The 25,829-nt window shown below is 40.8% G+C and overlaps 2 protein-coding genes across 2 annotated transcripts; both read right to left on the minus strand.

Moving 5' to 3' along the window:
• Positions 1 to 1,960: 1,960 nt before the first annotated feature.
• tm7sf2 (transmembrane 7 superfamily member 2) lies at positions 1,961 to 14,067 on the minus strand. The gene is made up of 11 exons (XM_030069803.1): positions 14,017 to 14,067; positions 12,643 to 12,725; positions 10,786 to 10,982; positions 10,284 to 10,338; positions 9,667 to 9,861; positions 8,937 to 9,040; positions 6,620 to 6,739; positions 5,374 to 5,542; positions 5,205 to 5,285; positions 4,580 to 4,702; positions 1,961 to 2,714 (listed from the first exon to the last, which is right to left on the minus strand). Exons 2-11 carry the CDS (start codon positions 12,713 to 12,715, stop codon positions 2,554 to 2,556), a joined length of 1,278 nt encoding a protein of 425 aa, XP_029925663.1. The 5' UTR covers positions 12,716 to 12,725; positions 14,017 to 14,067; the 3' UTR covers positions 1,961 to 2,553.
• Positions 14,068 to 14,433: 366 nt separating this feature from the next.
• vps51 (VPS51 subunit of GARP complex) lies at positions 14,434 to 25,471 on the minus strand. Its single transcript, XM_030068868.1, has 11 exons — positions 24,970 to 25,471; positions 23,100 to 23,229; positions 22,869 to 23,015; positions 22,549 to 22,768; positions 19,688 to 20,612; positions 18,508 to 18,723; positions 18,309 to 18,392; positions 18,051 to 18,185; positions 17,033 to 17,154; positions 16,276 to 16,363; positions 14,434 to 16,179 (listed from the first exon to the last, which is right to left on the minus strand). The coding sequence occupies exons 1-11, from the start codon at positions 25,159 to 25,161 to the stop codon at positions 15,919 to 15,921; spliced, it is 2,520 nt and encodes an 839-aa protein (XP_029924728.1). The 5' UTR covers positions 25,162 to 25,471; the 3' UTR covers positions 14,434 to 15,918.
• Positions 25,472 to 25,829: the final 358 nt, after the last annotated feature.

Below are 25,829 nucleotides of genomic sequence, written 5' to 3' on the forward strand. Positions count from 1 at the left end.
TACAATTGTTTATTAATGATAGTGTTTACAACCTAATTTGTAATTTGTCTTTGTATTTTGTGTTTTATAACTTAATTATAAACCATTCATAAACCCTTTATAAGGGTATTCTTATTGTAAACCATGAAGGTTTACTTTCTTATAAGCTTCAACACCTGGGGCAACTTTTCTTTATGCCAGAGTTTATATTTTATCACGAGTATGATGATTCAGAATACTTCTGCCTCTTGTTTATTTGTATTAATTCACTTCAGCCATGTACTTTATATTCCTAAAGAGTAATTTAGAGCATGGTACCTGTTGGTTGGGAAAGATTAGCAAAAACTGATTCAACTATTTGGTGCCAGTGTGAAGTTCATATTAATGGGTGTGTGCATTTCCCAGAGGGCTCTGGGGCTTATTTTGTACTTGCAAACTTGTAGATGCAACTTTGGCTCACATAAACAGATTTATATATACATTAAGAACATAATAGTCACTTGATTTTGCACATTACAGCCATACATTTTACAACATAAATGCTAAAACACAAAACTATTTTTCACTTCCCATAATATCTGGTGAGGTTCAGGCAAGTGCAGCAACACATTTGGATGTATGTAATGACATTTTATTCATGTATTTGTGTATTTAAAGTATATTCATATTTTTACATAGAGCAAACATAAAAAAGGAACAATTATACTGCAAAAGACAACCAAATGCTTTGATATAATGAGGTCTGAGGATATACTAGCAGCCCAGCATTCATCTTGAAAGAGAAATGTCATATTTTTCACTTGTTATTACAAAATCTTTTTGTTTAAAAAAATGGATCTGAGGGCTGGTGTTGGCTTCAGTTTGCAAGTAGGCTGAAAATTTGGGAGAAATATGAGTTTATTTCTAACCCTGTAAACATCACAACACACACATTTTCCAGGTTAAATATGCCCAATAACATATTTTAACATAAGTGAGGCATTAATGTACAGACAGTTCTAATAACAAGAAAACCTGCAGATTTTTTTTCCAAGTTGAATGTCACATGTCTCCTGTTCTGTACTGCGTGTTTCCAAGTGCTACTGACGACACCACTTCTATTTGAATCTTGCAGAACTGCGCTTTGTTCTATGAATTTGTACTTTAAGTGCTTCTGGTTGTACTGTATTTAAGTCCAAGTGTCCAGAGGACTGAGTCATCGCGGGCTGAGTTAATGCAGGTTCAGCTGAAGTCTATGAGGCCACGGTGCACTCTGGACTCTGGGAATAGGATAATGAGTGATGAGATATAAAAATACAAATGGGCAAAAGGCATTAGGCACATCACTGATCTGCAGACAGACTGGGTCTGGCTGTTATTTTATCGTCCACAGTATCAATCGAGTGTATCTCCTTCGCTGTGCACAAACTCAACAACAAAACATCTGCAGCTAGCGTGGCTGGTTGAATGCATTCATTCAGCAAATACACCATATTATCTTCTCACTGCTTCTCTCATTCATGGACTTTACACACTCCATGAATGAGAGTACACTATTTATTTAATTACTTAGGCATGAGGGGAAAAATGCATGAACTACAATTTTGACTTTCTGCAATTTTGAGGCAAAAAATAGATGTTCTTTTCTATTTCTATGGATTTTTAAATGTAATTTTGACTTGGTATCTTATAATATCATAGTAATAATGACAATAGTATCAGCGCTGATCACAGCCTACTGGTCAAACTGTGTTGTTGTGCGCAGTGGAGAAATTCTGAAGTGACTAACAGGGTGTCCACAGGTATCAGAGGACTATATTTACGTGTTTTTAAAGACAAATTTTAACAAAACTTAGACAAATCTTTTCCTTATTCAACTAAGCATAGCAAAAAAAAAAGTATAAAAGTAAGCACTATATATTTGGTCCAGTGCAGAGGTAACATTTTCTGTAGGAACATGGTCACTTAGATGACTGTGTGGACTGCTATTATTACCCTTTCATTTTCTACAGTTCCTTTTTTTTTTTTCCCACAGAACTCAGGAAATGTAAGTACCAAGGTTTTCTTGTATTTCTCTCTACAAGCTGGTACATCAGGTAAGTATAAATTATAAAGTGAGTTGGATTTATCCACAAAAGGTATTTTTCCAACAGAAGAACTCAAATTTGAAAAAAAAAAAAATGGATAAATGGAAGTACGGGCAAATAAGATCATACTGAAGAGAAGAAGAAAATTAGATGAATGTTAATGTTGAACTTCAATTTTCTGTCTTTACGGCCCCATATTTACAAAATTGAATTTACGTCATTTTAAAACTTTTTAAGAACCTACAGACAACCTATCTAATGTGGGGATTGATTTTTCTTATTGAATCCTAAAATTATAAGAATTGTCATTAAAAATGTATTGAATCACTGAGTGAAAACATTGATGTATCAAACATTTTAGAACATATGAAGTGACACTGAAAATAGGAAGTCCCTTTTCATTCCCTCCCAGAGACTAAAAATGAATTACAATTTCAGGTTATTGCTTGTCGAGTAACGGGGATACAGTTTGACAGTTTGGTCTGATTCAGTCCGGCTCATTTCCACCTCAGTATATATAAGGGAAAATCCTATAGGGCACTCGTCGGCAGTAGGTGTCCCACGCCAGTCCATACTTGCTCCTACATTGCCTCTCATCGCGGGCCTCTCTGTGAATCAGCAGGATGGTGAAGTACACGACGTAGAAATACGGCAGAAGATGTGAGAACCCTATAAAAAAACAAAAAAAAACAGCGAGGATGAGGGAACAGGAATGCATTATAAACAAGTTTAAGTGAACCTCATGCAAGGTGTGTCGCTCAGGATTAGGTGCAAAATATAATAATTTGCATGTTCAAATGTGCAAACAACCATAACAAAGCAGCAGGTTCACAAGTGTCAGTGATTTATACCCATTACTCCACTGCTATCATCACTGCTATCATCTGCAGAGATTTCAAACTCTGAAAATAAAAATAGCCAAGCTTATCTAACCACTATGATGTGTTCCCCAGGCCCCCCAACACACACACATGCACATACACACACATACACACACACACACACACACACACACACACACACACACACACACATAGCCAGGCTGATGCCAGCTTTGTGTAGCAGTGATTCTGATGTTAGAAGGCTAACACAAACACATTTCAAGCTGTTGAAGACTTATTCGCTCAGTCTCAAATAACATTATCATACAAACTAACCACATTTAAAAACTAATCAAACACTAATGGACCAGATTTTATATTTCTCATTTAGGAAAGCAACATGTGCTGTGTGCAGCTGAGTTGAAATCACATGATTAAGCCCCAAATAAACCAAAAGCCTCTTAAGTCAGTGATGAAGCGACACCAACAGTTCATTCAGAACCGACCTTGTAGCTGAGTCGGCTATTTCACCGCGTTTTCAAACTGAAGGTCGGAGACAAACTAATCCAAATAATCCAACGGGAGGGAGCCTTGTGAGAGTTAAATCCACTGTTTCTCACACAAAATACACTTTTTTCTTTACTTTCGAGTTTTCAAACATTGTCTGACAACTAACACTGGCTCAGTGCGCTATGCTGCATGCGTATGTGCAGTTTGTGCGTTTACAGAGTTTGTACTGACGACACCACCTACTGGTAAAAATCGCAAGGTGCACCTTTTTCAACAAGGTGAAGTCAGTCAGTCTTTTACACTGAGAACTAGAGCTGACACATTTACATGGCACGGCTAAAAATCATTAATGTGTCCTTACAGAAACCTGTAACAGACATATTGATGATTTATCAGTGAACTGATGAACACTACTTTATTTTGGCTACTGATAGTAAAGATAGTGCTCTAATACATGTCAAACTGCACATTTTCAAATTGTATGTGTTGTTGATTTATTGTGGCCTGTTGCGTTGTAGTGCAAATCAAGCACACCTCTTCCTCCACTGCACCCACACAAAAGAACAACTGCTGCACTTCCTACTTACACTGCAAACAGTTAAACAGTGTCCAACCCGGTCTGTTATTTCCCAAAGGCAAAATTGTATTTATGAATCAAACCGCAGAACGTAATGTTCTTAACAATGCTGCTGTACGAACAGTCAGTAGCTTCCTGCCTGTGAATATTTCCGCTGCTGAGATAACAACATGCTGTTTTCTCTGAAGTTTTCAAAAGTACACGTACCTTTCTGAAGTGGATTAAACCAATTTTAACCTGTCAAAATTAAGTCTGTTGGTTCATGGTATTCAGAGGGTTAACCAAATGACAGAGTGTAATTTGAGCAAAAATATCCACTACATTCAGCAATCATATGTGCATTCCTGTATTTGAAAAATTACACTTTACTAAACTTCTTAAAGAAGACTAGCTAAACAATGGCAGAAGGCTGCTCGTTAGTGCTGGGGCCATCCTGTCATTATCCAGCACAGTGGAAACAATGGAAGGAGGAGAGCATCACGACTGCTCTACATGCCACCGAAGGGGGTAAGTAAAATTATACTGAGCATTTCAAAATGAGTGAACTGTCCCTTCAAGACTCTGAACAAGTTTGACAGTCCTGTGTGTGGAACAAAGCTCGCAGTGTGTGTTTTATCTGGACTCACCACATGGCAGAGACCATGCCAGGGCCATGAGAAGGTCACCGAGGTAATTGGGATGGCGGACCAGGCCCCACCAGCCCGACACCAGGAGACGTTTCCCTGTCGCTGTGGCAATAGTTTCCAGCTCTACACATCGAGGAGACAGACAGGTCTTTTTTTAAGATTTGGCCGCCACCTCAGTAGTCCCCCTCTGCTGGGACAAGAGTCTGATCTATACTGTCTCATTCTGTAAGCCACTCTGAAACATGGAGTAAATGTATCATCCACACTCACAGTACATAATACTAACACTATACGGTGTTAGTATTATATACAGCTAGTATTGAGGACATAGTACAAATTAATACAACTACTACTACTACTACTACCTCTACTACTTCTACCACCATTAATAATAAGAAGAAAAATGATGATGATAATAATAATAAACTTTATTTGTGTAGTACCTTTCATAAAAGAAATGCAGCTCAAAGTGCTTTACAATACAGAAATTACATGTACCGAGTGCTTCACATTTAATAGACGCAGAATGAACATAAAAACGGGTACAAAAATGCCTTAAAATGCATGTTCTTGAGTTAGAGAATAAACAAGAGAAAGATTAAGAGAAAATTAAAGATTTACTAACTTGAAACACTTGGATGTGTTGGGTCTCGTCGGAATTGGTTCTTCTGTGAGTTTGATTTTCTGAAAATATAATATCCAATACCTAAACGGGAAGGAGAAAAGTGTTAACGAAATAATAGTATAAAACACAACATGTTACTGCCTGATAAAAAAAAGATTGACAGGATTACCGTTCAGTGCAACTATGGCAGAGGCTGTGAGCGTGCTGAGCTCCTGTGGGTGCACCACCAGGAAGGCAGCCTGGAGGCTGTACGTAAAGGGAACCCAAGCCAGGTCGCCAAACACCAACATGAACCCAAAACCGTCATGCACAATGTCCATGGTGGTCAGAACAGCCTCCTGTTAAAATACAACTGAGCATGAGATATGGACAGGATAATATACGATAAAATATCATGGAAATAAACTTTATTTGTTACAAAGTGCAGAGACAGAAAAACTGACTCTAAAAGATAAGGCTGTTTTGATGTCCAAGTTACATCTTACTTCCTTCTATTAAGGAAAAACAGTCAACAAATACACAGTCAGCAGTGATGTGGTCTCCTGGCCCAATATTCATATAACACAAGCAGATTCCTTGATAGAATAACACACTTTAAAAACTGAGAGTGAATTAAAAAACTTAGATTACCCTTCTGGTGCCACTTTGTTGTTTTAAGGTATATTGTGTGATTTCTGTTGGTGAACTCATAATTCACAGAGGGAGCAGCTGCAGCTACAGTGGAGTAAGAAGTGAGCTCTCTCTCCTCTATGCTGGATTTCTCCCTGCATGTTTGTTTAACATTGCTGCAAATGGGTAGATCCACAAGGAAGCCTGTGCTCTTTAACTTTTGGTGGGTTTACCACAAAACCTGACAACAAACATTTCTTTTTTAGATTGTTGACATTTTTTTCCCCCTGTCAAACAGCATTGTCGCTGTGCCCACAATATCTCTCAGTGACTAAACTGGATTCATGTTTGAAAAGTACATCAAACAACGATATAGCATCAAAAACGCAATGTGATTCACCAGTCACTGCTTATGTATTTTAGGCAAGAGTTTTCCTTTAAAGCTATGTTTCAGCTCTACCACTGAAAACAGATGTGCTAAGACTAAAATGAAAATTCAAGTCCTTATCATAATTTTTACATCAGTCTGGATCAGAGTAACTCAGTGTGACTCAGTGGTGAGCACTGTGACGCATCACAACACGATCTGGGTTTTGAATCTCCAGGTAGGTTTCCTCTCCTGTTCCCACAGAAATGTGAGTCAGGTGAACTGGAGACTCTTAGCTGCCCATAGGCATGACTGTACTTGTCTGTCTATGTGTTGGCCCTGCAATGAACTGACAACTTGTCCAAGGTGTTCAGTGCCTTCTGCCCAGTGCATGCTGGGATAAATGTAATGAATGAATGCGTGTGGATGAACCTCTCACCTCGTTCCACAGAGCGTCTGCCACGTACAGCAGCTGGAAGCTGTTGACCAAAATCATGGCGAGGGAGGGGGAATCGCGAAGCTCCACCTCTTTCATCATCATACCGAGGTTTACGACGACCTGAGAGAAATCATGGTGAAGCATCACAAACATTCAATTCAAATTCAATTCAAATTCAGTGTCAAATCGTAACAAAGGTTATCTCAAGGCGCTTTACAGAAACCCGACAGATTTTGGCTCATCCCAGGAATCAAAATCTCCCCTGTGAGCAAACACATGGCATCCGTGGTGAGGGGAAAAAAACTTTTAAAAAGCCTTGAGCAGAACCGGCTCTGGGTGGGCAGCCATCTGCCTCAATTATCTGAGTGACAAGACACAGGCAATGTTTTCACCAGCATTTTACAACTTTGGTAGATAAGCCTGTCTCACATCTGGCTGGATGTGGGGTAGCCTGTATTTTACAATGTCTTTTTCCAGCCAGGTGATGCATGCGTCATCAAACAACCAACTGCTCAATCTGTGATCCCTTTTGAAAACACATTCATGAAACAAACAATGCAGCAGGGATTTACTAGCTGTGAGAACATAAGCTGTGATCTGCAGAGGCTTTTAGAAAACAGACAGAAAATTCACAGCTGGCTGCATTCAGCTCAGAGAAAATCTCTGTTCATCTTCCCATTAAGAGCAGATTTTCTTCCTGAAAAATGAACTGCAGGACATTCGATCAGTCTACAAAATATCTATGACTTGCAGTGGCGTTACAGTCCGGTTGATGCTGCCATATTGACTCCCAGGAGGAACATTCACAGTTGGCGAGAGGCAGTGCCTTCCATCTCTGTTTTATTACATGACGCACTTCAGTGCCAGTTAAAATGTCTGTCATATGTTGTGATATTTGTGTCTGGATGGTGGGCGTGAACACAGCCATCAGAAGATGACATGATGACCTTCCCTTCTCACTGTCGCTGTGCTGGGGAAAAGTCACATATTATACAGTATTATCTGTTCCTCTGTACTGATGAGAAACTTTCATGTTTGAATATTTCATATTCAATTTATAAAAAGGCTTGTGGCTCAAACTGAGCTCGCCTGATTACTATGAACTTGATTTACATCCAAGGGACACTGTTAGGGGTTTATATCCCAGATTTCATGCAAATCCATTAAATGGGGGATTTGGGAGACCTGCTGCGTAAGAAATACAATATTTGGGACATTTTCTGCAATTACAAGACATCTTCAAATAAATAATCCCATACAGAGAAAACATTTTAGTGCAGATTTGCAATGATATCAGCTTCTTCCAGTGTGATTCTTTGGAATGGTGTCTGATAGTCCTCAGGGGTGTGCAGAGCAAACCTACAGCGCTGTCTCAGTGTTGTCTTTCTATTATGACAAGTGCAAAAATACAGGGAGGCTTGTGGTAATCTGAGGCAGTCTTATTTTTGTCTCTGTATTAGGTCTACTAACTCAGACACAGAAGCTCGATGATGGTGTGCACCACTGCCTTCCAAAAATCCCTTTTACTGTGTCAGGTCATTAGAGAGAATAGTTTCCACCAGTCTCGCTGTATAAAACTGTGGACTGAGGAATGCTGAGAGCAACAACGCCTCCTGTTGGCCTTGTGGAGCTTCTCAAACAGACATTATTATTACCATCATTACCGTTAATTACTGCATACATGTACAGTGTCTTTAATTATTCAGCGGATTTGGTTTGAAGTAGCACATTACACAAGTCACCACAGAATCAGAGAAATCTGCCTTCTGTTTTAATGAACACTTCAAACAGAATAGTGATGGACCTATAACATAGAACTGCAGGGCATGAAAATTTGAAAGGTTTGGATTTGATTAAGTGACATGCTTTTAATCTTTGCTGTTTTGAGGGCATGTTTTGAAATGAATTTCATGCACTCCATCATTTTATTGAATGGTATTACCTGATTTCCCCTGTGCATGAGGAGTGACAGCTATGTTGTCAGTGTCTTTTATCAAATTTGCAAGTTATTGAACCTACGCAAATTGAATTTACAAAACTGACAGCAGTGACAGAAGAGTTATAAAGCAATTTGGGGTGTGTTATATAATACTGGTTATTATACCGACATTATCAGCGTGGTTTCACTTGTTCTGCTGTCATTTTACCATTTCTGCATACAGTGCATCAGTGTGGGGTCAACTAATTCAAAAAAATGTACAATAAAACCACATGTAACTTGTTATTAATGGAGCATGGTTCAAAAATAGTTCATTAAAGATATATGGTATGGCTCTAGTCATCAATTTCATCTCATAATTTTCGCATTTCAACTCACCCAGCCAATCAGACCCGGTCTTAGCTCACAGAAATATTTAAGATCAAAGTTTCCAATCCGGGGGTTCAGCTCCCGTCCCATGAAGAAGTCATACAGGGGATTTCCTGGACAGGACACAGTGATGGGCACAAGTGAAGTGAACTGTTAGGGACTGTTGGTTCAACATTATTTTATTTAATCTCATCACTTTGAATCTACTAGTCAGCGCTCAAGAATGACATTTTAAAAAATTATTACGAACCACAAACCAAAACATCTTTATGTATCGGGGTACCAAGGCAAAATCACTTCACCTGAGGGTTCACTGCTTACTAAAGGTCAACTACGGCGTCCAGACCATGAAAAATTGTATATTGCACAGTGTTGGTGCCTTGCTTGGTTTACCCATTCACCAAAATGGACTGAAGTCTAGCACTGAGAACTGAATCTAGACGCTGGAGGCCAGCAGACACACCTCAACACAGCCTGCTTAGCATTGTGAGCATACTTTAAAGGCAGCATTCACTATGGCTGATGGCTCCAGTGTAGCAGGGCCATTCAGTAGCGAAAAGGGGTTTCTGCCCCGAAACTGTTATCTACATTTGGCCAGTTACCCACAGGAAAAAGAAAAACACACCGCAGAACAAAACGGGCCTTCAAATGTACGGTGCATCACCGGTAGCTTATTTTTAACAGTCTCAAAAGTGATTTAGGGTGGATTTTCCCTTTAACGATCAACCTGCACTCTCACCTGTGTTGCCCCCCAAAGCGAGCGCATGGTGCGGAGCCCAAAAAGAGCGAATGTAGAGGTAGAAAGAGAGAAGGAATGAAACTCCGATCGCACAAACTGCCAGAGGCAACAGAAGCTCGAACAGATGCCCCAGAGGAGCTCCCAGCCACAGCAACAGCACCAGCAACACAAGACTGATGCACAAAGAATGAAAACCTGCGGGAGAGAAACAAACAAAACTGATGTTACGGCAAGCGGTAGAGAGAGATAAGGGAATTGACAGAGGAACTGTTATAAAAAAAAAAAACAGGTAAAAGGTGAAAAAGGAGGAATTTGAGATTGCGTAACACAGTGAACCCTTGTTCAAGGACACAAGCGGCAAAGAGCAGGCAATCTAAAAGAAGAATCTGTCTGTGACTTTTGACTATATTCACATAGTTTCATGAGTTTTTTTTTTTTTTACTTGTAAATGGAGAATAAGCATTTTGGAACATCATCTGACACTGTGACTGACAGATTCAGGCTGTTTTCTATTGTCAGGACACACAAAAGCATGTGCTGAAATACTGTAATTGTAAACGTTATATTACAAATCAATCCTATAAATGCACTCCTCCCCAAATCCCACACTACATTACCATTTATTGGATACTTGAGGCGCGTTCCATCTCTCAGCACTAATCCCTCAGACACCTGCAGGTAAAAACACTCATATTAAATCTGAACTGAACACATCAGTCATAACGCCGTGTTCCTAATTGTGTATGGAGCATCAGCTGGAACAAAAGTGTGCACTCGTGCAGTAAAGCTGTATGACAGATGGATATTTCAGTTGCGAGAATGTGAGCCTCTTCCTTGCAGAGGGACTTTGCTAATTAAAATGTGCAGTTTCTGTATAGTTTATTTGTTTGGAATGCATTCTGTATGGTATCATGCCATGGTAGATCCATGTTTATCATAGGATATGGGTATTAACTCTCACACAGCATTGAGACAGTAATACTGGAGGCAGCATATGCCCAAACAAATGTTTCTCAAAGGCAACAGCTTATAAGAAACGTGAAAACTGCAGCTTTAAATACTTCAGGGAGTCACACGAGTGATCGGTTTGGATTTAAGAAACTGATGAATTCGGCATACCCGCCCAAGTGGGAGCGAATAGAGGAAGACATGCAGAGTGATCCAGCCCAGTAGAAGCACAGGGGCCAGAGGGTCCCACAGCTGACCGCCGGGGGGTAAAGGAGGCGGCCACTGCAGCACGCTGGCCGCAGGAGACCGGCACACGCTGATCAGGTAGAGCACCGTGAGGGGAAGGAAGATTGGGATGCAGGTGGCACCTGAAAGAGGAGCACACAAAAAAATCAAATGCAACAATGAAAGAAATCAAATATCTACTCCCAGATAGCATACTAATGTAGGATATAGATGAAGATATACAGTAGATGCTTTGTGGAAGCTTCACAATGGAAATGTATCTTGACAGATGAATAATTAAACTATTTCATTAGACTGAATAGTGGCAAAATAGTTGCACCTCTGGTCAATAAGGTTGTAACAAAATGCTAAACTCATGGCTCAGTTCATAAGGACCTATTTTCATTCATCTGTGGAGAGCTCAATTGTCATTTGAAGTTGTCACTTTATTTATTTATTTCTATCCAATTTATTCATTCTTTTTCCTTTGATCGAATACTTATTTTCTCATATTTTCACATGTACAAGGTATCACTGCTGGGAAACTATTATTTCAATTGATTTACTGACAATTGAGAGTTGAGTGTTAAGAGTTGTATGTCTAATGAATGATTGTTGTATTTGTTGTGCTTTTATTTATTGGACTGGGAGCTGTCAACTGAATTGCCCGTATGGGATAAATAAAGTTTTCTGAATCTGAATCTGAATTTTTAACTTGGCATGAAAGCGTTATTGTTTTTATTGTTTTTGTGTGTACAGCATTTATCGTCTTTTAATGTTTACTGTGGCAGCTGTTTTTTACCATCTGCCAGACAGGATGCCAAGACAAACGACCAAATAAGTAAATTTACGAACAAAAAAATTTCATCATGAAGTTGAAAATAATTGAACTGTTGAAAGAATGAATTACTAACTCGTAAGTTAGGCATGTAATAACAATGTTTGCTGTGGCTTTGGTAGATGAGCTGGCAGATTGACTTTGCTGCCAAATAATTTCTTCCTTTAAGCACATGAGCTTTTATTTGCACAGATTTTTTTTGTTTTTAAATACTGATCACATTACCTTTAGACTGCATTGAACATATTTCAATTCAAATGGTTTTGTCTTTCGTTGTTTTGTTTTGTTTTTTTTTATTATTTCTTTATAAAGATGTCACCTTGAGCTGGGTAATATATTGATTTCATATCAGTATCAAGGTATTAGACTTGGTATCGTCTGGGCTTTTTGAATATCACAATACTGTCATATGTTTAAGTGATGTCTTTTCCTGGTTTTAATGCGTGCATTACAGTAAAGAGATGCAATTTTCTGAACCTGTTAGACTGTTCTAGCTGTTATTATTTGTTTCTACCTTCTTGGTCATCATATCCACATTACTAATGACAGTTTATCAAAAATCTCTTGTGTGTAAATATTTTATGAAAGCCATCGGTAGTAAGCCCTACAACATTGTCACAATATTGATATTGAGGTTTTCGGTCAAAGTCTTTCTATTTTGTAGTTAATTCTCCAAGTGTAGATGAGGAGCAGACGTGACAGTCACAGCTGCTGCACCAATAGAATTCACTTACAAGTTTTCCAGAGATTGTTTTTTTTTTTTGTGGCACTCCACTCCACTAAATTATGCTGCTTGTGGCTCAATATAATGTTGGGCATCTGTGCATGGTTTTGAGGAGAGAAATGTCTCATTTCTAAGACAGTTCTTAATTAAAGTGAAGTTGGCAGCAACACGGTGCCCACAGAACAAGCTGGCCAGACTCGGAGAGGCTGGATATTCCCAGAAGGCATCTGCAGTGACTCACCCAGCGTCCCTCCAAACTCCCGCTCGGAGCCGTGCGGGGACCTGTGCTTCACTGATTGACTGTTTGGCCTCATTATCGGTCTCCTGTGAAAATGTTAGGGCAAACAGAGTTCAAACAATAAAACACATGTATATTACAGACAAATGAGGATCAAATGAAAAACAATATTCAACCAATACACTGATGAGGAGTCTACTACAGGAATAACTCGTGTTGGGCTCCTGTTGATTCTTGAGGGAAATTTCCTATTCCCAAATACTAACAACTAGTACAACTGTTTCTCCAAGATAATAGACCTGCTACAGTATTCAGCATAATCTGCAACGTATTTTATTGCAATTGTGTGTTATAAACTTTATAAACATGTAATCACCCAGTATTTTTGTCCCAAGTTAAATCACACCTAATAAAAGAAGATTCTCATGTCATGGAAATTATTTAACCATAAAGTTTGCAATGTATATTATGAGATCAAACCTTTTTAAACGCAATGAAACAAAATGACACATTTTGTAATTTGTCTAGGAGAGACAGTTACTCTCATACATGAAACAATGGATGTACTTAGGTCACAATCATGCTACCTTCAATACTGTAAGGAAATTGTACTTACAGATGACTACACATTAACAACCCAACAAAGTGGTAAAAACACCTGGGAAAGCGGGAATTGTCTATGATACCTGAGCGAGGCAAGATATGATTTTTATCTGTTCAGCAAGTCTTGGTTTACATAACATATCTAAATCATTTGTCACTAGCCAATAAAATCTATTTCCATTAACTGGTTATCACAAACTGAGCTCATAATACATAAACTAGCACAGCAGTTACAAGCTTGCACTCTTTGTTTTTTTTTCACTCTGCCACTAAAACAACAAGTTGATATCTAAAATGAAATGACAACAATCACGACTTTACTTTTGCGTCAGGCATCCAACTTCACCTCATTTCCCACCAGAAACACCTGAACGCGCGACCTGAACAACGATATCAACGACTTCAGTGCCGGGTTTTAAAGTTTACGAGGCACCTGAAGGCAGCACGACGCCAGAGAGAGCCCTTTCATGTCAATGAGCTCTGCGTTGATGCCGATGGTTTCCTGCGTTTATTACTGCTGTGGCAGCGATGTGCACAATAAAAATCAGTCGTCACAACAATGTTAGTGCTATGATTTTTGTAGTGTGCAGGCCAAACAGTGTGACGTGAGAGAGAAGGCCGTGAAGTATCCTACTGCCCCATTACTAGATTGGGCGTCAAACGCGACAAAACGTGATTACAGCGCCTGTAAAGAGACGAAGGCTTTGCAGTGGGACAGTGTGAATAGAAAGAGTAGATGCTGCTTGCTTTCTAATACAGCAAATAGTGTCTTACCGGTGTAAGGCATGGAGGTGTAGACGGGAGCGTGCACTGGTGGAAGTTGTGTGTGTATATGTGTGTGTGTGTATTCACTGTGCAGGTGGACGCGCCCCTAAATACACGTTTTTCAGCGTGAATTGTCTTCCAGCCAATCAGATTCCGCCGTGGTCATCAGAAGAGGGTGGACAGAATAGCCTTCAGCCAATCACATCTGAGCATACGGTGGCGAGTAGAGACACCTTCACAGTACCATCAGGCAGAAACGCCTGTCACACATTGTGAAATTTGAATTTTCTTATTTATTGCATTGGATTTTCTTATTTATCACAGCTTGCTTCCCAATGGCAAAGCTCACTTACAGCATGCAAGGCTGGTGTTTCCTTGGTTTAAGTCGAGGTTTGGCTGGGGAAAAAAAAGGCAGGGAGCCACTTAAAATCTTGCATTCATATCCTTTATTGTTGACACATCATTTTAATCTGCCCTGGTAGCACAAGTACACAGTAAAAAAAAAAAAAAAAAAGCAAAGACAATCAAACTCTAAGGCGAGAGACAAGCCCACTGCTATTCCTGTAATTGGTTTTAGAGTTAGATTACATTATCAGATGACATTCAGACTGCAAATTGAATTAGTCATCACAGGACCCCCCAAAAGTCTTTATTTACAGAGGATTTATACAGCACATCGCTCCTCAGCAGTGCAAGAACTCCTTTCCTTCAAGCGGGATGCCACTGAGGCTTTTCAGATTTGCATTATGTTTTCTCACATCTTAGGAAAAGGTCAGTTTTTAGTCACAGAACAATCACTTCTTGTACCTCAGGACCGTCTGAGAGCAGCCGACTCCTCACTGCTGCCTTTCAAAGTCATCATTCACACTGAATGAGAGAATGTAATTTCTGAAGCAGCATACATTTACTGCTTTCTTTATAAAACTGAAAAATTAAGGCAAACATTGCATGATGGCTTGATGTAACCATCTAGTTCCCTGTCAATGAATGGCATGGATTTCTTCAAGACACAATAGTTGAGTTTTTATTTCTGGCATTGGGAAACATTAATGCTCATATAATTAGGGGCTGGACAATATGTATCAGTTTTTTATCAATATTGTGATTTCAATATTGTGTTTCAGTCGGATTTTGCAAAATCATGATATGGCAAAAGTAACGTCTTCCTGGTTTTAAAGGCTGCATTACAGTAAAGAAAAGCATTTCTCTGAAATCATTACGTTGCTCTAGCTGTTTTATTATTTCTGTCTACCTGCTTGGTCATCATGGCCATATTAGTAATGACTGATAATTAAAAAAATCTTGTGGGTAAGTATCCTTTGAAAGCACCATCAGTCATTCCAACAATATGGTCACGATATCAATACCAAGGTTAAAGATATTGTGATATTTGATTTTGTCCACATCGTCCAGCCCTACACACAATATTTACTGTTTTGTCCCTATCGAGAGTAACATGTAAATTCCTAAATCTAATCAGATCCCCCTTGAACTGAAGAGAGTAAACCTTTCATGCAGTATTTATTTTTCATTGAAGCGCCTCATGATTGGGATTGCTGCCCACTTGTAACATTAATCTTGAGGTCCACCCACCACTGACAAATGTTTCTCAACAAGTCTGTACACCAAAACTCTTCACAGTATGAACCAGAGGAGTGCAGATCTCCGCCAGGCGTATCTCCCCAGCAGATAGGTAAAAGATGGGCTGTGATGGTGCTTCCTGCTCTTTCTCATACGACGCCATTTCAAAGGTCTGGCTGAACAAATTCAACATTAAAATAACAATTCCCTAACCATGTGAACGCCACAGAAAAGGCAAACAAATTGTGATACAGAGTTTTTGAGGAATCTTCACATGATCACAGTTATTTGTAATATGATGCTGTGAGGCTTTGCTTCTGCTCTGAGCCTTTAACCTCGCTCACAGATGACCTCGATCACACTCTGCTCCATTGGGGCAGGGTCCAAACAGCGATGGGCGGTGCTTCCCACTATCTCGTCGAGCAGGAAATGTACAAGGTTCTCATCAGAGACAAAGCGCCACAGGTACATCTGCAGGTAGTGGCAATCAACCTGGATCTGCTGCAGGCCATAGCGGCCGAAGGTGCGCAGTCGGACACACTCGAGGAACGTCTTCAGACTGATTTTGATGATTCCTGTCATCACAGAGACCTGGGAGAGTGGGAGGAAGTGAGTAAGAAGGACGGAGAGGCATTTCTGTGTAATTGTGCTGAAGGCTGAGTATCCACAATGAATAGCCGCACTCACCTTGTTGAACTCCACCGAGCTGAAGATGTCAATCCTCTCAGAAAAGAGCTTGTGTATGTTGCTCAGCAGATTAGTATCCATGGGAGCACTACAAGGAGACGAAAGACCATATCAGTGCTCCACAGAAAAAATATAAAGCAAAACCCAACAATACAACGCAACTCACCTTAATCCTTTCACGTCATTCAGCAAAGTCGGTTAATATCTACAAATATTATCGTCTCCCTCCCAAAGCTCAAAACCAGAGAGCACACATTCTAATCTGTGATATCAAGAAACAGCCTGGAGCTATTGACACTTAACTGGAGACTGACTTTGTTGTCTCGGATGGATGTTTGAGCTTCAACATGCTTGTAAATGCGAGATCAACACAGTGTTATCAAGTGTCAGCCAGAAAATATGTTCATATCCCAGGAAAATTATCCTGGGTAGACCCTTTGTAGATGCAGTGCCAGTGGAGCAGCACCAAAATGTGTCTCCTGGTGATAATGTGTGACAAGTGTGCAGAGCTGGATTTCAGCTTTGATGGAGTTGGATGACTTTTCTATTTGAAGGGGTACTTGGGAAGGTAATGTGGCTTGACTTTTTTTATTTCACAGCTGATAATAGGCATTGCACAAGTAGCAGAGGACTGACAAGAGACAGAAACTGAGTGACTTCAGTATTTTGCTTTAATTTAAACCGGAACTCAAGTCAAACCCATGTCGCTCTCAAAATATGAGCCTTTGAGTTCAAGAAGTTGTATTTAGTTCTGTACCTGGGGGTGTAGCTGGCGGCGTAGCGGGCTTGTTGCCTGGAGCTGCTGTAGACAGAGAAAGTCCTTTTGCTGGAGTCGCTGCTGTGTGCTTTCCTCACCCCTTCTTCATATAAAAGACCAACCTGTGGGAGAGCACAAGGAATTAAAAAGGCATTAAAGGGAAAAAAAAAACTATGTTCCCACTTTCCCCTTGTTCAAGTGGGAACTAAATATATAAATATATCTACCTGCCCCCAGCGAGTATGAATTTATGGCAGACAGATACAGTTTGCTGGTGTTATTTGGCAGGGAATAGTTCCCATGAATCTCTTCCCCCCTGAGGGCTGTGGATTATGTTGGCTATCTGTGTCATTGCTATTGTAAAGAACTGCTGCTTTTGACTTTTTCACCTACAAATTTTGAACGGCTGAGCTACACAAGAGAACATCCACCTCGCCTCATTGTATTAGGGTGACAGGAGACTGAGGGGCGCTGTGGCAGATTGGAAACCTCTGCCAAATCAAACAGAAACTACAGTTGTCCCTCACTATAACACGGTTCACCTTTCGCGGCCTCGCAGTTTCGATTTTTTTTTAGTGCAATTTTGCATGCTTTTTTTTTTTTTTTTTTAATTGGACTTATTTTTCTACAAAGGTTTGAACTTTGAGAGTGTTTACACAAGAGAGAAAACTGAGAAAATGTCAATGCCTGTCTGAGAAAAGTGTATAATGTGTGTAGTGAGGGGTTTTACGCCTTAAAACATCTATAATAATTGTAAAAAATAAAGCTGACTACTTTGCGGATTTCGCCTACTGCGGGTTATTTTTAGAACTCCCGCAATTAACGAGGGACCACTGCATCTGGATATATCGAGTGCACCAGGGGTAAGTGGGGAAGTATTTCTATTATTTTGGTTGAACTGTTCCTTCAATAAATCCCGTCAATCAAGCTTCACTGTTAAAGATACAATGACAAAAGCATGGATGCTATAGTTCACACAGTGACGACTCTGTGATCAGTTACGCAAAGGAGGCGTCACCTGCACATCGATCGATGTGGTGTCCTCCACGACCCTCTTCATCACAGCCCGGACGTTTCGAGGCTCAATGGTGTTGACCCAGTCTCGGGTCTCCACGCTCTTTCTCAGCATCTGGGAGATGATCAGGCCCTGAACCTGCAAACAAAACCATCACACATAAAATATGAGTATTTGAGAGGAAAGCCAGGTCTGTAAGGATGCTCCCACACTGTCAGCTCTGTTATTCCTGAGTAATAAAAAGGGCTCGGTGGATGCTACCTTGACATAGTGGTTCAGCAATTTCTGAGCTGCTTCCCTGGCCTCTGCACATAAAGTTGTGACTGCAGTGACAGGACTGTGGTGCTGGAAAAATAAAAAATAAAAAGAACATTTTAGAAATGCTGGTTTGAAGCATTAATCTGAAGTTAAATACGATGCTTTAACAGAGTGATGCTGCCTTATTTACCAAGACATTTACCTGCACAAGGAACTGTTCGTCTGTGAGAGTGAGTATGTAGGAGATGGTGGAGGTTTCGTAGTCCAGGCAGAGCCGCGACAGCAGCAACAGAAGGGCTGGGGGAGTCGAGCCTCCCTTGTCTCCAGCGCTCTCGCAAAACTGGCGAGAGGACTGGCACACAAATTTTATAAAGCTGACCACCAGGCTCTCACGAACACCTTGGCTGCAGAACTCACCCTGAGACAGAACAGACACAAAGCCAGGGACGGTTATTGTGAAAGTACAAAATGTAAAACAAGACAGAGACCCCTAGATTAAAGTAATAGTTCACCTCCAAATGAAAAATCAGATGTCAGTTCAAATTCCACTGAATTGTTGTAAGACCACCAAATACAGAGCACGATATCCCCCACAGCTGAATGTGAGCCTACAAAAGTTGATCTTTTCACACTTCCAGCACAGCATGAAATGTCAAGTGGCACAGAGGAACGTAACATTCCCCAAATACGTGTTCCAGAGCCAGATCTGACGTTTGCTTGTTTTTTTGGTTGTTTGGTTTATCATTTGAGTTTATAATAGAAAGTAATTTTGCGTCAACAAAATACTGACTGTATCACTGTAAAACTTTCTGACCTATGGTGCAATCGTTTGGCTAAAAAACACTTGGACAACACTTTATGCTTATATACTGTCTTTTTCAAGTGAAAAAGGAGCCACCAAGAATGTTGGTTTCTGGGTGCAGGGAAAGAGCCAATGGCCCTGATAACATACTGTGACCATAACAAAGTCCTGTATCTGATCATCTGCTGATTGTTGGGCTGATTAAAAGAAAGGGTGACATCACAAGCCACTTTTCTGAAAAGCTGATCTTGTTTCAAATTAGAAAAAAAGCGAGCTTTCTGGGCATCTTTGAATAACATCGTTTTTTTGAGCTTTTAATGGATAATCACCATGTAAGGAAGGATGGAAAGAAAAAAAAACGCTGTTAACATGTCACTTATGCTTTTTGGATCTGTTAAATGATGGCTGCATACACTTAAATAGTTTGGAAGAAGACAGAGGTGGGACTACAGGGGGGTATTTTCCTGTGTGTTTTGTGGTTCTTGAAACCTCAGCACACTTTCAACCAACATAGGGGTGAGTATGTAATGACAACTTTGTGACAACCTGTTCCTTTACCAAAAAATGCAAACCTATTCACCTTGAAGTAAGGTTTGTTGGAGAATGTAATGTCTTTAGCCGTGAAGAGGTGGACTGATGCCAACACCGACTTGATCTGATTGAGAATAGAAGCTGACAGAGAGGAGAGCAACTCCGGCAGGCTAGTGGGAGCATCTCTGCCAGAGGCCGGCCCCCCCAACAGGGCCCCACCCGCCGCCACTGAGGCCCCGGCCACGGCGAGCCGAGGGGCGGCCAGCGCCTGCCTCACATCCGTCAGGCTGTCCATGTAGAAGCTCTGGAGTGCAGCGAGGTACTGCTTGACTCGCTCCGTCGCCGCACGGATCACAATCTCCGTTCCCTGGTTCGGCACGGAGGAGCCTGGCAGCAGTTTGGCCACGGCCTGGAGCCGGCGGTGGAAGCGGTCAAGGGCCCGGACCAGGAGGGAGTTATCCCCCACCCCCTTCTCCTCCTGCATCCTCCGCTCCACCAGCGAGAAATACCGAGCAGCCAAATCATCGACAAAGGCGTGCAGCTTGCCATTTGCCATCTGAGGGATATTTTTGGATGCCAGCTCTCCCGTCTGAGCATGGTTGATAAATAGTTCTTGATAAGAGGTAATTACCAAGCATAAGCTGCTGACAAATTCATTACAACCCCTGTCAATGAACTCCAGGATATCAGTCTTGGAGCTGGGAGAGGGCAGGGCACTAGTTTTAGGGGAGTTATCAGTGGGAGATCCGGCAGCCACAGCAGACGACGGCTTGCGGGCAGGACCACCGGGGGCTTCGCTCTCCACTGGGGTTGATGGGAACGGTCTTATCTCTGCTTCCAGGCCCTGGAGATCCATTTCCAGTCGAGATCGCGCATGGCTCAGAAATTTATCACAGAGCTCCTCTGCTGGTTCATCCAACTGTAGCAGCAGCTCCACACACTCTGATAGGTCTTTGGCGCTTGATCCACCATCCCTATGAACACACATACATACACACACACATACACAGACACACGCAAAAACGTTGATTAACAGGAAAAGACAGTGAGAAAAAAATCGGTTGCCAGTGGATTACAGAACATGGACAAATTAATGAATGAAATTTTTATTTTTTATTTTTGTGTCATGCTATGAGACCCACGGCCCAACCCACATGGGATTACAAGTCACATATTAACAATAACACTTAAATTAGACTTCTGGCATTTGGCTTTCAGAGAGCAAATGGTTAAGTTGATAAACCATCATTGCCTGCCGTACACAGTTCTATACAACAAAAAGGGACCTGCACAGCACATTCCTTCCTAATGTCCATGCTTTCTCCAATAAGTCTGTAAATGCAAAAGCTTCCTTTTCACAAAGATTTTCCACTCTTTCATAGTCCTCAAGTAGAAAATAGTGATGGTCCTTGACTGTATTAAGTAAATCTTTCCTTAAATCATAGAAACAGACAATACAAAACTCACTTTAAATTTCATACAGCCTCTCATGTCGTTCTTACTGCATCTCAACAAGGCCAGAAACGGTCTTTTCACCTTTGATAAATTAAGTTTTACATACTTTTCCGTACAAAATAAATGGATTATTCCAAATTTCATGCCATAACATGCTATCCTTCTTAAAAACTTAAAAAACCAACTTATTCCTCCAATAATAACCTTCTCCTCCTGATATATGCTTCTTCACAGCATATGTTCTGGAATAAGGTGTAAACACACTCTACCTGGGGATCATCTGTCTGTATATCTCATATTAAAATTTTTGTTACACAAAGTGACATTATCCATACATCCATGATCTGTTCCAGAGTCTGCTAATACACACAGCCCAGCATACCTCACAAGGCTCCCACCCCATGTCTCCAATCATTGCCGCGGTCACAGCAAATTAGAGTGCATAAAATAGAACAGGTGGGAATGTGTATAAAAATGAACTGGTGCTGTATGCATTAAGCCCTTTAAAGCAAAAAAAAAAAAAAAAAAATAGACAAAAAGTAGGCTTGGTAAGGCAGCTACTACACTGCAATGTGTGCAATGCTGATGCTGTCAGAAGCAGTGTGAAAGCATTTTTTTGTTTGTTTGTTTTTGTGCATTACACAGTTTCCCACCAGTTCTAGTTCAGAAATACCTGATGTGAAGCATTTCAGTATGCTATTTATGAAACGGCAGTAATTATATATAACTGATGCCCTAAATCAACACCTTGAAATTCAAAATGCAAAATGGTTGCTGCAGAGATAAGCACCACAACCATCAAAGACAAACATCTGGGTTAAAGATTCATGTTTTTTAATTAACCTTTCCCAAAGTTATTTTCGAGAGTCAGAAAAAAACAGTTTATTATAAATATGGTATATCAAGTTTGCAGCTGATCTACAGAAACAGAAATGTTTTCCTGCTCAACTTTCAGATTATCCAAACATTTGTCTGAGGCAAAAGAGCAAATCACAGCAGAGTACATCTGGGTGACGTATCAATAATGCACCAGTATTGTGATATGAAGCTGGATATCGCCTGGGATTTTGGATATCATCATATTGTTTTTAAAAGCTGCATGAAAGTAAAGGAATGCAATTTTTTTCAACTAAGGCTGATCTAGCTTTTCTGTAATTTGTCTCCACCTGCTTGGTCATCATATCTACATTAATAATAATGACTGTGTATTAAAGATCTCTTGAGTGTAAATATCTTATGTAAGCACCAATGGTCATCCCTGTAATACCATCACAATATCAATAGAGGTATTCAGTCAAATAATGTGTGATGCTTGATTTTGTCCATATAGCCCAGCCCAGAATCAATAACTATGAATCGTAAAAACCTTGTAACATTTCTTTCCAGCACTCGAGTATGCTTGTCTCCTTTCACGCTCCCTCACTCAGATCTGAAAATAGGCCGACATATTCCCACCTGAACTTCTGTCGCAGCTCCTGTGCCAGCTTGTCCATGATGGCGTGACAGTCATCCTGAATTCCCTTGAAGGAGGGCAGGTGACTGTACTGCTGCAGCACACAGCGGGCGCGGCGGTGCGAGCTCACCGCCTGAGCGTACGCCTGCAGCTCTAGACACTTATTCAGTCTCGCCGGCAGCTCAAACAGAAACTGCAGCTTCCGGAGGAGAGTGTGGACCCCTGGGGCGAAAGGCGACAAAACAGACATCTGAGCATTATCAAGAGTCCTGCAATTCACTCAACAAGTCTGAAAACAGAACCTGCCAGTTTCAGACCTCACCTGACAGCTTTGTAATCTGTGTGTGTTGGTCTTGAAGAGTGCCGCTGATACAAGCGCTGAACTCTGTTATAGCAGCCATGTTGGCAGAGAGGCAATCCATTTCATCCTCCATCTTTTTGAAATCATTCTTCATCTTTCTTATAGTGTCTAGGAGGAGATGGAGGTATGAGTTCACATACAAAGTGCGTGCTGTTCAGCAAAACTTGACATTTTAACACTGTCACCTCTTACCTGTGGCAGATATGAACTTGTTGTAGTTTTCATACACCAGCGTCTGCATGTCACTGTCCAAGGAGCGGATCTGCTTCACCATGCAGCTCTCCTGGTCCATCAGCTCCCCAAGAGAGCACTCTCTTCTGAGCTGCAGTCACAAACGAGCAAAGACACCGACACCCACAAAGGTTAACACTGAAAAAAACAGGACATTGTAGCTAAAAGTAGACTGCTTCATAGAGTGCTGCGAAGTAACTAGTTACATGTAATCAAATTACAAAATAAATGCAATTGTAAACCAACTGTTACCAGTTACTGTGATTTTTTAGCATTAAATTACAGTTATTAATCATAATGTTGGTGATTACAAAGGGGATACATTTGAATATATTCTGTTTGGTAAAAAGCTTATTTGTAGAATATAGCCTAACATGCATCAGCTGCGTTGCATCTTTTCCCCATGCAGGAAATGTCTTCTTTTGGCAGATTTCCAGACAACGCACACCAACAAAACTGTTAGGACAAATCTGAGTGCAACATCATGAAGGGTAGGAGCTGTCTCCACGTCTAGACAGGCTCCATTCATCTGGCAGTATGTGCTCAAATGTTGTTTATAATTAGTTCTCTTGTCTGAATTTGCACCGCCTCTCGTCTGCCAATCAAATCAGCGCACACTGCTCTAAGCAGCCGGTCTGACGTGTCTGCAACCAGCCGACCGAGTCAACGTGGTTTGCTGTTTGTGATATACATATTGTGATTTGCTTTGGTGGTTGTACTTTAAAAACAAAACAAAACAAAACATTCTGATCTTAATTTATACTATCAATATTTATACTTAAGTTATACTGAAAAACTTTTTGATAAAAGCTTGACAGTCAGTGTTGAATTCTGTTGTGAGATGTACACTGCTTGTCGTTTCAGGTTGATATGTTCTTATTTATCAGAAAAATAATCAAAAAGGTAATGAAATGTAACATTACAATAGTGATATTCCTTGTTAAATTTTAACAGTGTAACTACGCATCTGCAGCCTATTACATTTCAATAGTAACCTTCCCAACACTGGTCATAGAATATGTCTGCGTTATTTCCTGAAAAGTGGGGACCACCAGCAGGGCTGCAGCTCCTTACCTGCACCTCCAGTATCACAAACTTACACTGAACATGCACAATTTCCTTCAATTCCAATTATCCTTCAGTATAATATCAGTTAACTGTCATATACTGTTATCTTACAATGCCAGAGGATTCAGGAAGTTTGTAAAATCTTACGAGTGATTTGCTGGATAATGCAATTTTCCCCATTTCCTTTACTTTTATGACTGAATTACCTTTGGCTAAAGAAGAGCAGATTATTTTGTCACTGCATTGCATTACTTTCTGATAATTTAGGATTACACTGGACTTTCTCTCCTAGAAACCTCATGCTTACTCATAACTGGATCCCATACTGTCTTCTTTGGCACACTGAATGATCAACCTGACCTCTGCACCATTCATAACAGAGAATTCATAACACTCTCATGCGCGCACAGTTTCACTATTAGTCTTTATTAATTTTATTGTTATTTTTAGCAATCCCAGCAATAAATCAGGCTGGTGTGCCCGTGCAGTGACATCAAATAGCCTATTTAGCCAAATGACAACTGCAATGGGACTCTATGGCCTCTGTAACATAAAAAAAGAAGAAAAAAAACTTAATAACATTCTGAGCTCTGCCTCATTTTGCTGTTTGTCTCACACAGAGAAGTTAGGTGCGCTGCTAGCAGACAGCTGGACGTTTACACTGACAACAAGGAGCTTCAGCACGTTAAGATGCAACCATTAGAGAGGAATTTGGCTGTAACAGAGAATGAGAGCATGTTGCAGACTGATGCACCGTGTTCACCTTGTTGAGGTAGACCTCGGGGTCGAAGTGCGGCCCGTTGATGTCGCAGGGGTCCAGAGACTCCGGCTGGTCCGCGGCCTTCCCCTCCTCGTTCAGACCGTAGTACAGCTTCAACATGCCGTGTACCCTCCTCTTCCTCTCGGCCCCAGCGTCGGCTGGCACCCGGGCTGCTGCCTCCACTCCCTTGTCCATTTTAAACACCAGCTAGCTCGCTAATAATAGCTATGTAAATAAAAAATGTCGACGCAGAAAGGTGATGGAAACACAGTGACTGGGTGGCTGGAGACGAAGAACCACCTGTTTCTGACGAGCTAAGTCAGATAAAGATCCTCCAAACTGCTTGATATCCGTGTTGCAGCGTCCCCGTTCCTGCTATGAAAACCTTTTTCAGGACGTCGAAGTGGAAAATGTTGGCATGTTTGCCTGCAACATCAGAAACCGGGTAGCATTACGGTGGTTGTTGTCAGAAGGTTACCCTGTTTCCGGGTTTGCACGTCACCAAAGCGGGTGGGGTTTAGAGTGATGACAGGAGGCTGCGCTGTGAAAGTGGCGGAGGAGATATGCACACTGCGCATGTCCACTTAGATGGCGTGTTTACATCGAAGACATACATTCTAATGTGATTTAATATACATTCAGTGGCCACTTTATTAAGTTCACCTGCACAATCTAATACAATCCAATAAAAATGTTCTGCCATAAAGTTTACTTTTCTCATGCCTGTAATGCTCAGGTTTTCTTTTTGTCACAGTAAAAAAGGTGTTCATTCATTCTATGTTTGACATTGAGCTCATAGTTAGTGCTGCTGTTGGACTGGACTGCATTTTATTGAGATGTGTTTCCACTATTCTGTCCCCCCT

Source organism: Myripristis murdjan, chromosome 14 (genome assembly GCF_902150065.1).
Source record: "Myripristis murdjan chromosome 14, fMyrMur1.1, whole genome shotgun sequence".
NCBI classification, from domain to species: Eukaryota; Metazoa; Chordata; class Actinopteri; order Holocentriformes; family Holocentridae; genus Myripristis; species Myripristis murdjan.